The sequence below is a fragment of the Plutella xylostella genome, chromosome 30 (genome assembly GCF_932276165.1).
Source record: "Plutella xylostella chromosome 30, ilPluXylo3.1, whole genome shotgun sequence".
NCBI classification, from domain to species: domain Eukaryota; kingdom Metazoa; phylum Arthropoda; class Insecta; order Lepidoptera; family Plutellidae; genus Plutella; species Plutella xylostella.
In genome coordinates, this window is record NC_064010.1 from 4,403,658 (window position 1) to 4,416,877 (window position 13,220).

The 13,220-nt window shown below is 38.4% G+C and overlaps 1 protein-coding gene and 1 long non-coding RNA gene across 5 annotated transcripts in view; both read left to right on the forward strand.

Moving 5' to 3' along the window:
* LOC105398255 (choline/ethanolamine kinase) overlaps positions 1-13,220 on the forward strand; it is a 35,063-nt gene that overhangs the window by 15,303 nt on the left and 6,540 nt on the right. For all 4 annotated transcript variants that reach the window (XR_007268082.1, XM_048631981.1, XM_048631982.1 and 1 more), the window contains exons 2-3: positions 7,717-7,838; positions 12,251-12,380. Coding sequence is in view for 3 of the 4 variants with exons in the window: in XM_048631981.1 (XP_048487938.1) it covers positions 7,717-7,838; positions 12,251-12,380 (252 nt within the window). In the remaining variant the exon portion in view is untranslated. The remainder of the gene's footprint in view (positions 1-7,716; positions 7,839-12,250; positions 12,381-13,220) is intronic.
* On the forward strand, positions 1,592-2,883 carry LOC125491055. Its single transcript, XR_007268083.1, has 2 exons — positions 1,592-2,266; positions 2,512-2,883. It is a non-coding gene; the product is annotated as an uncharacterized LOC125491055 (long non-coding RNA).

Sequence of the window (13,220 nt, forward strand, 5' to 3'; positions counted from 1 at the left end):
TTTTTTTGTTGTTGCTGTCTATGTGTCGAAAAAATGTATCTTTATCTTCAAATCACGCCATCTATCGTTTGTTTTTTTGTGGCTACTGTCTATAGAAGAAATTCCGTCATTGACAATTTTACGTTACGAATTTATTTTTATTTATTTTATTTTTATTTTTACATTTTCGTGGAGAATCAACAGCATTTTGTTAATAAATAATTATTACTTATGAACACATAACAACTTGATGCCATTAACAGAATGAACTTAGTAAACCCAGTAAACACATCCAGAGGAAAAACAAAATCTCTTTCTCTCTCTCTGAAAAACATACTTAATAGCCCAAACTCGATGCTTTTAGCTATTAACATCTTTGAAATAAAATTGAGCCACCACCGTGTTACTGCCCTCATCAGATCCTCACGAGACCATACCTCAACCAGCACCAAGAGACTGTATTTTTGATCCCTAACCTAATGTTCGTGCGTATTGTCATCACTTAGATCCATTCGCTATATTCCTGCTCCTCATCAGACCTTTACGAGACTGTAATATCACGAGAATATTGCACACTATCTAATTTAATTTAATGTATTGAATATACTGGAAGAATTATGCTTCCTCAATTTCAAATCAAATTATGTTGGTGTCATAAAAGTTGAAAAAGTGCAATGACAACCAATGTGCAGTGATTTTGTATCTGTACACGATAAGATCGCGAGCTGTCAGTGCTGCCTAAACCGACGTGACCCTTCTTTGGAGGCCAGCGGCCAACTGAGTCAAACGTCACTTGTGTTTATGATTTTATAACACAGAAAGCCGCCATAGATATTTGTATGAAGATTTGAGGGAAAAAAATTGCTCAAGTTTGGGATTAATTTACACAAAATAAGTGTGTGTTTATTAAAAAACAAGGTATTTAGCGCCTAGTCCAAGCCTTTAACTTTATAATATGATAAAAATCATATGAAAATTCTTAATAATTACGACACAGTTGTTACAATACGGGAGTGTGATTGACTGGTTTTTCTTGATATTCTGAAATTAATTTACAGTTATCCATAATCATTTACTTAAATTCGAATGATTCAGCACCTAGCTAGACTCTTCAACTACCTGTGTGATTTTTTTCAAGGCTGTAGAGCATCATTTACTACATAATTCTATGACAATGCCAACCCTTGATTCCCTATTGCAGACCCTTAATGAATGTTTATTGCTAATGTTAGGTGGTGGCAACCGCACTGGTCCACCCATAGACAAATATTATGCAGTACAAGTTATTTAATAATATCATTTTGTAGGAAAATACCATATCTCTTATCATAGTTCAGTCGGCCTATACCAAGGCCGGTTAATGCCCAGTGAATAAATAATCCATTTATGTTTTGTATTTTATCATTATCTTATTAAAAAAATGTCTACACATGTAGCTCTGATCCTTTATGAGCTTGTCAGATAGCTTGATAAGGGTGATAAGAGCAATATACTTGAAAAGATAAGTGCTATATGATGTTGATAAATATAAATCCTTTTATCTCTTTACTACATCTAGCCACATTCTTTGATGTGAGGTTTTATCGTGAATTTTTCGGCAAACAGCACGGCTAGTATGGCCATAAGAAGACAACATGTGAAGTGACTGATTAAATTGAGTCACTTTTTGATATCAGTCTTAAATGTTAGCATAGGGTGTACATGGGTCTCATTTTATTTGTGTGATTCGGCATTAGTCCCAGTGACACTGTAACTTTTCTGCTCTGTGCAAATAAGTTTTTCAAATGTTATTTTTTTCCGAAAACCTCTCATTTGTGGTTGTTGTTTGTATTGTCTATGGTTTTTTGACAATTAAAATGTCACCAAACGTCAAACTTGAAGAAAATTTTGACTGTTTGGTTTGGTGCTTTCGAGAGTTTCGAGTGTATTATTTTGGTAATATTACTTTGCTTTGCGCTACCCCATGGATTCATATTGGCTCATTAAACTACTTTATTGAGTTTCTTGGACATCGTCTCATCAAATGATATACGACCAAGCTTGCTCCCGACCAAGCACGCTCAGATTCCTTGGGAGCTCCTGCTATCGGCAGCCGTCGATGCATCGGATCCCTGAGACGAAGAACAAAAACAGCATGCCACCCACTGTCTACCCGGACCCAGGAGCTAGAAGGCCTTGAGAAAAAAGCCCGGGCAGGATCCTGACGGGCGCAGAATATCATCTTCGATGCTTGTCCCACGGCCTGACTGAATAATATTTATATAATCAATGGAAGGAAAAACAGTAGGTAAGTGCCAGTACCCGTGACATGTTATTATAATTGGGCATATGCACACAAAACAACTCAAAAAACTTTTTTCACATGGCACTACTTGGTCGGCTAGGCCTAAGCCCTTCCTTCATTGGAAGGAAACCCCTACCCCAGCAGTGGGGACGTGATGGGTTATGATGATGATGAAGAGGACAATAGGAGTCATAATCTTAGTTCATAAGTATAACTAAAATCTAATGAAACATTTTTGTTTGTTACAGAACATTGAAATTGGCTTGTAGGCAAGACGGAAGATGGTCAAAACCGGTCAGAAATTGATACCCTAGACACAGTTGGAGAGCTCTTGTTGGCAGAAACCACCTGAATGGTGAATGGTGGTGCGGAATGATGGTCAGATGACATTAGCAACCTTGTGGTGAAACAATGAACTGGAGCGGCACCGAACTGAAAAAGTTGAAAATCTTGGCATACATACTATGAGACCTATTTGATGACTGATATAAGCAAAGTTCAGACTGATTATTGTGATAGTTGATAACTAAGAATACCTAATATGCTTTTATGGTGTGTGAAATAGTATACTTTTTATAATTTATTAATTAAAAGTTTAATAAATGTTTTACTTACCTAAAGAAAATATTATATTTTTATAACCATTTAAAATAGTTGTAAGTACATGCTAGCATACCCACTTATTTTTTTATAGTTAGTGTGTAGTTGATAAATAATAAAGCCTGACTAGGGTTTGTCACTGTAGTGAAAGGATTAGTCGCTGACTACCCGGTGTGCCGGATGTATTCAATGTACAGTTTATATGATTTACACTTCATGAACTCCACATTTAGCATTCAAACTATTCAATTAGCCACTTCATCTCAGTTAGTGTGTTGTTCACGTGTTGTTGATAAATCATAAAGCCTGACTAGGGTTTGTCGCTGTGGTGAAGGATTAGAATGAGTCGCTGACTGCCCGGTGTGCCAGATGTATTCAATGTACAGTTTATATTATTTACATTTCGTGAACTCTATATTTAGCATTCAAACTATTCAATTAGCCACTTCATTACCTACATACTTTGACGTGAATAGGCAAACTTAAAGTATAAGTATGGGAGACAACTGAAAATCTGTGGTTTGTTCCTAAGGGCAAACATATGCGCTGAGTTGCTTCCCTGTTGGTCTGCTTCAACACACACTTTTCGCCTCTTAATTTAAGTGTACAAATGTTTAAGTGGAACAAATTAATGTCTATCTATCTAACTTATTAGCACATGTCAGCGACAGGATTTGAATCCACATCTCTTCCGTGAGGGGCGGGCGCTTCTTACTCGCTATATGACGCTCAGACGGGTGAGCTAACACTGCTACATATAAGTAATATGATATATAATTTTAGTCAAATAAAATGAGGATGTGGGTTTTGACAAATGTTGTTTTTAAAGCATTTTCAACGGGTTATTAGAGTCCCGGATCATCCTCCCTATAAGTATTATAGTAATTTTCCTTTCCTGCATCTCTTCTTGTAGAGCAAGGATGAAATTAACAAAAACTAAACAAATAATAATTTGTGTCACATGTTATCACCACCTTCGAATTTGAGTGATAAAATGCTACCTAAACAAATGTCAAACTGAGACAAGTGCGGACAAATTGGTACACCCATGTTAGGAAATAAGACAAATCTTCCAATCTCGCTGTCAAAATTGTAACTCACATCTTGTAGTGATTATTTCGTGTTGGCCATGTTAGCGTTTGTGAGGACAACTGGTATCACACAATTTGTTGCAACTAGCTGTCATTTATATCTTGTCGCAGCCATACTGTGCTACGCGTGCAGCTGAATTTTATTATTATAATTTACAAGGTCTTGGGCGTTTCCCGTTTCTTTTCGTTTATCATGTCATTATCTGTACTGTTAAAGTACTGTTTTCATCCTAACTAATCCTAACTAATATTATAAATGCGAAAGTAACTGTGTCTGTCTGTCTGTCTGTCTGTCTGTCTGTTACTCTTTCACGCCAAAACTACTGAACGGATTTGAATGAAATTTGGTATACATACGGTCTAGCTAGACCCTGGGAAAGAACATAGGCTACTTTTTATCCCGGAATTCCCACGGGAAAACTTTTTAAGGCGAAGCGAAGCGCGCGGGAACAGCTAGTATTATAAATGCGAAAGTAACTGTGTCTGTCTGTTACTCTTTCACGCCAAAACTAATGAACGGATTTGAATGAAATTTGGAATACATACGGTCTAGACCCTGGGAAAGAACATAGGCCACTTTTTATGCCGGAATTCCCACGGGAAAACTTTTTAAGGCGAAGCAAAGCTCGCGGGAACAGCTAGTATTAAATAAATAAATAATATTTTCTATTGAACTACCTTTGGTCCCAATAATTTATTTTTCATTTTCATTCAGTGCACCAATCTTAGAAGCAAAATTGAGTAATGAGTAGTTATACCTTTTGTTTCTGCTGAACCGGCCAATGTCAGTAGTAAATCGATACTTGAGGTAGTCGAGTTCTCGGATTGAGGCCGTGAATTGTAAACATAGCGTGGGGCACCCTTGGTTTCGATGGAGGGCTGAATTACAGGTTATGTAACCTTGAGATGGTCCTGTAGTATAATAGTGTTAGTTGACAGATACATCATGTCGTGCTTAAGATTTCTCAACTCAATGCAAAACCTCTGTAGTTTTGCTGACTCACCTAAATATCATTCTAATACCTAGGTATTAGATAAGACAGTCGGTTAAGATAACGTCATATATTAGGTACTTAGGTATAAGTAGGTTTGTAATTTGTATGTACTAAGAAAGATAAAGCAGAGATGTACTACGTCATATATCTACCTAATGTGTTGCCACATACATAAAGAGTCGATTTCAAGTTTTATCAAAAATATGAAGAAATTCGGGTAAGTAATACGAGGTATAAAAACGAATGGTATAAAATTCACAAGGTATACGCTCATATGATATAAATTTATTAAGTATAACGATCACTGTGCATAACAAACGAAAGGCATAATTACTAAATACATAATTTCGTAAAGAATAACGTTCAAAAAGTATAATTTCAATTGATATAACGATTAAAATGCATAACGTTCATAATATATAACGTTTATAACATATATTCTACAACGGATATAAAAAAGTATAAAAGATTGTCGTATCGTATTTTCATTATTATTGACGTTATGTGGGGCTTTGACAATATATAATTTTTGGCGCTATGTGGGGAGACGCTCCGCTCCGCTTCGCTGCGCTCCGCTTTGGTTTCGACGAACATGTGCACCTAACACGCTCCTCCTCGCTTTGCTCGTCGTCGCACCTATCTTTAGGTTTTGGTACTAGGGATTTTGACATTATTATTATTATTGGAGCTATGTGGGGAGACACTCCGCTCCGCTTCGCTGCGCTCCGCTTTGGTTTCGACAAACATGTGCACCTAACACGCTCCTCCTCGCTTTGCTCGTCGTCGCACCTATCTTTAGGTTTTGGTATTAGGGGTTTTGACATTGTTATTATTATTGGAGCTATGTGGGGAGACGCTCCGCTTTGGTTTCGGAGAACATGTGCACCTAACACGCTCCTCCTCGCTTTGCTCGTCGTCGCACCTATGTTTAGGTTTTTGTACTAGGGGTTTTGACATTATTATTATTAATGGAGCTAAGTGGGGAGACGCTCCGCTCCGCTTTGGTTTCGACGAACATGTGCACCTAACACGCTCCTCCTCGCTTTGCTCGTCGTCGCACCTATCTTTAGGTTTTGGTGCAAGGGGGTTTGACGGCGTTGGGTAATTAAACACAGATTATGTTATTTGTTAGTATGTTTTATGAAATTTATACTAAATTATAGTATATATTTTAAACGATATACGTAATGTATGTTATACGAATTGATATTAGTCCTCGTAAGTATTATATTTTTTGATATTATATAAAATGTACGTTATACCAATTGAATCTTATACCTTATGAAAATATAGATTTTGTTGTTATACGTAACGTTCATTATATTTTGTGAACGTTATTATAATAATAATAATAATATGTGGGGACATCTCACACACGGCCATCCGACCCCAAGCTAGGCAGAACCTGTGTTATGGGTGTCGGACAGCTGATATGTCTACACAAATACATAGATAGATAGATACTAAATATAAATATCAACACCCAAGACCCGAGTACAAATATCTGTGTTTAAACAAATATCTGCCCCAGCCGGGAATCGAACCCGGGACCTTCGGCTCAGTAGTCAGGGTCACTAACCACTACGCCATTCGGCCGTCATATTAATGTGAAATTATACATTTCGTTGTTATACGTCGCAATACGCACCCAAGAAATTCGTGTTGGCATAGTAACTACGGTGACAGGGTAGCCAAGCCATAGGCAGTCTAGATACTAAATGCACCATATAGTAAATACAATAGTCCACATCCTCCTATTTGCTAGGTATATGCTATCAAACATGACAAATGTGCATGCATATTTCATTCACTATGCTAATTAGGTATACCTAGGTAGTCTAGGTAGAGACCTATTGATGGTAGACTGTATGTGCATTGTAGATTCAAAATTATGATTAAACATGGCATGTCGGAATGGCAGTTGTTACTGATTGTGATGTAGGGTTCATTCGCGGTTCTATTCCGAAAATTACAATAGGCCGACTCTACCTATACATTTGGACGGACACAACACGTGCACAATGCACATTTGCCTACCCCGCAACCAGCAAACCGTTAAATAACCTAACCAACGTTAAAAACCCCTGACATTCAACACTAAAAGTCGCATAACTTTTGAAAGGATAAGCCGATTTTGATCTAAGGAAGACACTCTAAAATACGAAAATCCGTTCAGCTGTTTTGGAGCTCCGCTACCAACAGGATTTACATCTAAAATCTAGATGTGCAGGTTTCCTCACGATGTTTTCCATCACCGTAAGAGCACTTGGTATTGTACGTGAACTCCTTAATTAAAAACACAATTGAAAGAATTCATTGATACAGGCCAGGATTTGAACCCACGGCCTCTCGATTCAGAGGACGAGGCCTTATCCATTACGCCACCACCGCTCTGACCGCACTGACACTAACATCTTATTCGAATATTGTCATCTTCTTCTTCTGCCTAGCCTTTTCCTTATTTAGGGTTGAGTTTGTGCGTCAAGTCACGCCATTTTACCCTGTCCTCTGTCAAATCCTCACTACACACTCTCTCATATTTCCTTTCACACAATCAAGCCACGTCTTTGACGTCGTCCTGTCTTACGCCTTCCTTCAGAGCCCGTAGCATAAATTTTCATCGTGAACGTGAAGTGAAATTCATCGAGTAATTTTGTATCAAAATTTTATTTCTGCTACCGACCGTGTGGGGCGCTGTTCACATTTTCATAAAAAACTCATTTCCAAAACTTTCTAATAATCACATATCCTATTCTCTCATCATCAGAAACTGCAGATGTGCGGCACAGAGGCGGAGATGCGCGAGGCGGCGGCGCGCATCTGTCGGGACTACCTACACGGCGCGTGGAAGAGCGTGCAGCCTCAGCACCTGCAGTTCAACAGGATCAGGTCAGTCACCAGTCAACCATCCTCAGATATCACTCACTCACTCACTCTTGATGACTCGTGGACCCAAAGTGGGTCTTGGCCTCCGCTACCAAAAGCTATCCTCAGATATACCTACAAAATTTTTGAACAGACGAGTAACAAACTGTTAATCTGCATTGCTTATTATTCCTAATAAAGACCCATCTCACTCTTTCAAAATGTGCGACAAACATACTCAGTAATCGTCTGTTAAAAAAATGGACATTGTCTGGAAGAGCGTGGAGCCGCAGCACCTGCAGTTTAACAGGATCAGGTCAGTCCCCACCCTCTATTCTATTCTATTCTGTCAGAAACCGCAGATGCGCGCGTCTGTCGGAACTCCCGTGGGTCACGGTTGCTGTTTCGGCAGTAGTCGTTAAGCCTAGTCAGAGGCCGTCGGGCAGCTTGGAAACATCTGACAGAGTCGGGTTGACCACTTACCAGACAACTCTCTCAGCACAACCTTGCTTGTGTTGGGGTCCACCTACACACCAATCTTAATTCCTGCTTAACTTACGTTGTAGTTTATGGGTAAAATTAGTAATTTATCATACCTTCATGTATTGTTAAAGTTTAAATACCTTAGTTCTGTAGGTACAAGAAATATCAATCGAATTTGTAACCCAAGGACGTTTTTCCAATTAAACACTTTTTGTCCTTAGTCACCCTACAATAGGTGTATTTACCTCACTTATTCGCAAATGGCAAGAAAATACATGTTTTCCTGTTTCTTACAAAATGCTTAACTTGTGTGTAAAAAGATATTGAATTGTAAAACGATTTTCTTTGACAAAGCCAAGTCGTTTCGCGGTATTTAAGGTTTTGCCGTCGATTTATCGATCGTTAGTTTTTGCACGACATCCTTTGTCACGAGATTCACAAAGCACGGTGTATCATGCAGACAGAATCATAAATAATAAATAATGCAAAACAAAATTTAAAATATACATGAAATTCTTATTAAGTTAATACCTAAACTCGCGAGCAATGACAAAGTTTCAGTGACATAGCACCAAATTACTCCTAAACGGAAAAAAACGAAAAAAAAAACTAGCTTCTTTCTGGCGGAAACGACCTCAGTTTCCACATGGCAGTTTTGGGAAAAACGCTTTCAAACGGAAGTTATGTTTTTTTTAGTTTGCCTTGGGATAAATCTTAATGTCGCCCTCGGCATTATTGAACTCCATTTAACAGCGCATCAGAATACTGCCAACTAAAAAGTTATTGTTAACATTTTCAATTATTTATTGGAAAAAAATCGCATGTTTGGTGTTGTTATTTTGTGTGAGTGGAACTTTTTCATTGCGCATGAGTGTATTTTATTTGCATAAAGGTAATTTTGATTTACTTACTACCGACCGGTGCAGTTAGTTACTAAATTGTACTCTGACTGAAACGCCTTATTATGTCTCGTGCTCGAATCCTAGTATTTGCTCTTGGGTCTTATGTGTTAAATGTGTTGTGTTGTGTGATATCTCAAACCCACCTTTATGGCAGGCTGTGGAGATTACAGCAATCACCCCTTAGCCTAGTCTTTCAGGAGGCCTATGTCCTGCAGTGGAATACACGGGCTACATAATTATTAGGTATAGAAGATCTATGTCTAACAGTGGCCCATTATGTATGTTCACAAGCTATTAATAAACATTTGTATGACTCAACACCCATTAACAGGCAAAACAAACATCAAAAACAGACTCGGTAAACAACAACACAACCGCAAAAAAACTACGCATTTTTTTTCTACTGCGCATTTTAAAGCCATCGTCCTTTCATACATTTCCTTGCCACGTTTAATCACAAATATTTAGGTCATTGGAAAAATACATTGAAGAGATAAAGCAAATAACCAGTTTTAAGTGAACCAGTACCTATTATTGTATTGGAATGACAATGTTCGATTGATAAGATATGCCAATAGGTAGTTACTGTGTCTTATGTTTACCAGAAGAATGCATGATTCTGCTTATTATAAATAGCTAGGGTGTGTGACCGTAGTGAAAGAATTTGCCAGTCGGATTAGTCATAGTAGTTGCGCCGAAAGTATGACGTAAGGAACAGTGCAGCAATCACAGGATTCGATATTATTTTCGAATCTACACAAACATATGAAAAAAACAAATGTCACTTTTGAAACTGTAAAATTTGCCTTACATTTTGACAGTGACAGTTGACGATACTGTTATTTTTCCATATGTTTGTGTAGATTCGAAAATCGTATTGAATCCTGTGATCGCTGCACAGGTGATAGGTCTGCCTAGGAGGTTCCTTTCGTAAACCACATGATTTTTCGTTTGTTATTCACCTAAGCCCTAATAAATGTGCATCACACATGCATGGTCTTCTAGAATCTAGACTAGGCAGACTATTATAGTCTTCTACGATCCCAGAGTGAAGGCGTTAGTGCTATTTCTCTCTCTATAAAAGACAGAAAAACTTAGGAAGGAAAGAAAAATAAGGAATTACTTATAGAATTTATAATTATAAATTTCTTCTTGATAGCTTCTTTTCGCCTTAAAAGGTTTTTCCATAGATACGAATTCCAGGACAAAAAGTATCATAATATAAAAGTATAATTGTAGAAATAGCGTGGCTTTGTATCGGAAAAACATTATTTTTAATCTCTGCTTTTTACCTCTACAGCCTCTCAAACTGAGCGTTTTTGCTTTTCTGCACGATTTCTTTAATAGGATTCCCGTAGTACCTAATCCCGGGATAAAAGTATTCAGGAATAAAACCCTGTAGGTATATCTCTACAGTCCATCTAAAAAGACATGAAAATGGAAATGGATCCTAAAATTAATTGTTTAATCCGGTATTTAATCGATGTATATCACCTTTATTTCAGCTCAAATATTTTAAAAAGAGTTTATAAATCGGTGTTCTATTATAATTTTAAGTAGGTACATGACTTTATAGATGGAATGTAATGGATAATGTAGCTTTATTATTATGAAATCATTTATGAAATTGATCGGTGAATTTTTATACGAGTAAAATGAGTCATAACTACGTATATCAAGGCAAAGATTAATAATATAGGTACTAGCTACTATCATAAACTACAACTTCTTATAAACTAATCTAGGTTTGCTAAGCAATACATTATTATCGGTTAAGATATCTCAAGATTATACCTCTTTATAGTATTTGCTATGTCGCTGATACACTAGTCCGGCAACGATAACTATGCAACAGAAACAAATGCCAACACATAAAGAATTATTTCATTCTTTGAATATTTGGACACTGGCATGGTAGGAACGTCATTTCTGACGTAACTTTTATGGATCTGACAGATGTTTGTAAGACGAGCGACGTTGATTTTGGATTGTTAATTGTTATTGGAGTGAAAAAAAATAAGCTCCCATCTTTTACCCGTTGCCAAGATAGAGTGGTCGGACTCTAGTTGTGGATAAATTCTATTTATGGCTCTCTCAAGAATGTCTAGACATGTGTCAATGCCTTTTAGAGCACCTCGATCCACTTATTTTACTCTTTTAAAAGGCTGGAGTTACCTTTGTTTTATAAAGTGTACCAGTTTTCTCGTAAGCTTCGCTTCAAATGAAAAAAAACTTAGCTTTTTGCTATTATGAGATAATACGTGGCTATAGCTGCCGAGCTATTTTATAGAAATAAACGACTCTCTATTATTTTAAGAAGCGTCTGTAGTCCAGCTAGCTTTTGTGATCGTAACTTATCGGACTACTTGGTTGCTGTTTCGGCAGCAGTCGTTAAGCCTAGTCAGAGGCCTTCGGGCAGCTTGAAGACATCTGACAGTCGAGTTGGCCACTTCGCTTACCCGACAACTCTCTCAGCACAAGCATGCTTGTGTTGGGGTCCACCAACCCGCACAAGACCAGCGTGGTGGACTAGGCCTAAAACCCTTCATTGGAAGGAGATCCTTGCTCCAGCAGTGGGGATGAGATGGGTCGTGATGAGGATGATCAAATTTTAATAGCGTGTGCGAAAGCGTACTTATTGCAATCTCTACCAGACAATCAGTATGCATAGTCAAAACAGTAAAATAAACACATTTTTTTTAATAGCACTAGGTATTTAAAATCAGTACTAGCGAAGGCGTATAGCAATCTCTCCCAGACCACCGTGTCATATTTTTTTAAATAGCCTACTTATTTTCGCACTGCTTGGCAAAGACTGATTTTCCTTCCACACCCTTCAATCCTGTGAACCCTCAGCCCAATTGTTAAATAAATAACGTACCTACATTTTTTTTCATAAATTCCAGCAAGAGTATATTAAATTTTCTCTAATACGTGGCCCTAAATTTAATGAACAGTATAAAAGGCGCTCTATATGAATCAGTCCCTGTCTGGGCACTTGGTTTGCACTATCAGAACAGTAACATAAACCTTTTTGCCTCTCAATTCCAGCGGAGGCCTCTCCAACTTCCTCTACTACGTGGCCCTACCGGACGAGCTGCCGCCGCGCGGGGACTCGCCGGGCGACGAGTGCGCCGTGTTCGGCAGGTCCAACTCCTTCTGCATTGAAGAACCTAAGAAGGTACATCACTATTACTACTTATTTACAGACTCTAAAGCCAAAGCAATCCACGGAACTAGGATTTTTAGCGCCTGATCAGAATGGTGGCTGTATTAGAATGCGTCCGGCTCGAAGGACCACGAAAAGGTTTGGTAAAGCTAAATCCGTTTAATTTGAGTTTTTACGGTTTTAGTTCAGCTACTATCCAAAAACGGTTGAGGCCTTATATTTATATTGGTATATATAGTAATATTTCGTGGTTATCTGACTTGCTACTACGTGGCTCTACCGGACGAGCTGCCGCCGCGTGGGGACTCGCCGGGCGACGAGTGCGCCGTGTTCGGCAGGTCCAACTCCTTCTGCATTGAGGAGCCTAAGAAGGTTTGTTTCTGTTGTACTTACAGGATGTTGCAAAAGGGTATCTATACTAAGGATATACACTATACAGCCATCCCTGCTGAAGTGATCCTCGGATCTAGGATTTCTAGCGCCTGATCTAAAAGGTGGCGATAGTAGGATACGTGGTCCGGCTCGGAGGACCATGAAAAGGCTTGGTAGCCTCTCTTGCTAGGCTCTTGATCTTGCCTAGGATTGCGGTTAGTAGAAGCTTAACCCGGTTTTTTAGAGTAATTACGGTTTTAATTCAGCTACTATCCGAAAAACGGTCCTGGCCCTATTTATGTTGGTATTTTGTAAGTACTTATCTTATTATTTATTTATGTATTTATTATCATCTAACTTCTCAGGTCCTCCTCCGCATCTACGGGCAGGTGCACGGCGAGCGAGCCATGGACGCCATCGTGACTGAATCTGTGATATTCACGCTGCTCCCGTAGCTTAGGGACGAGGGTTCGAATCCCG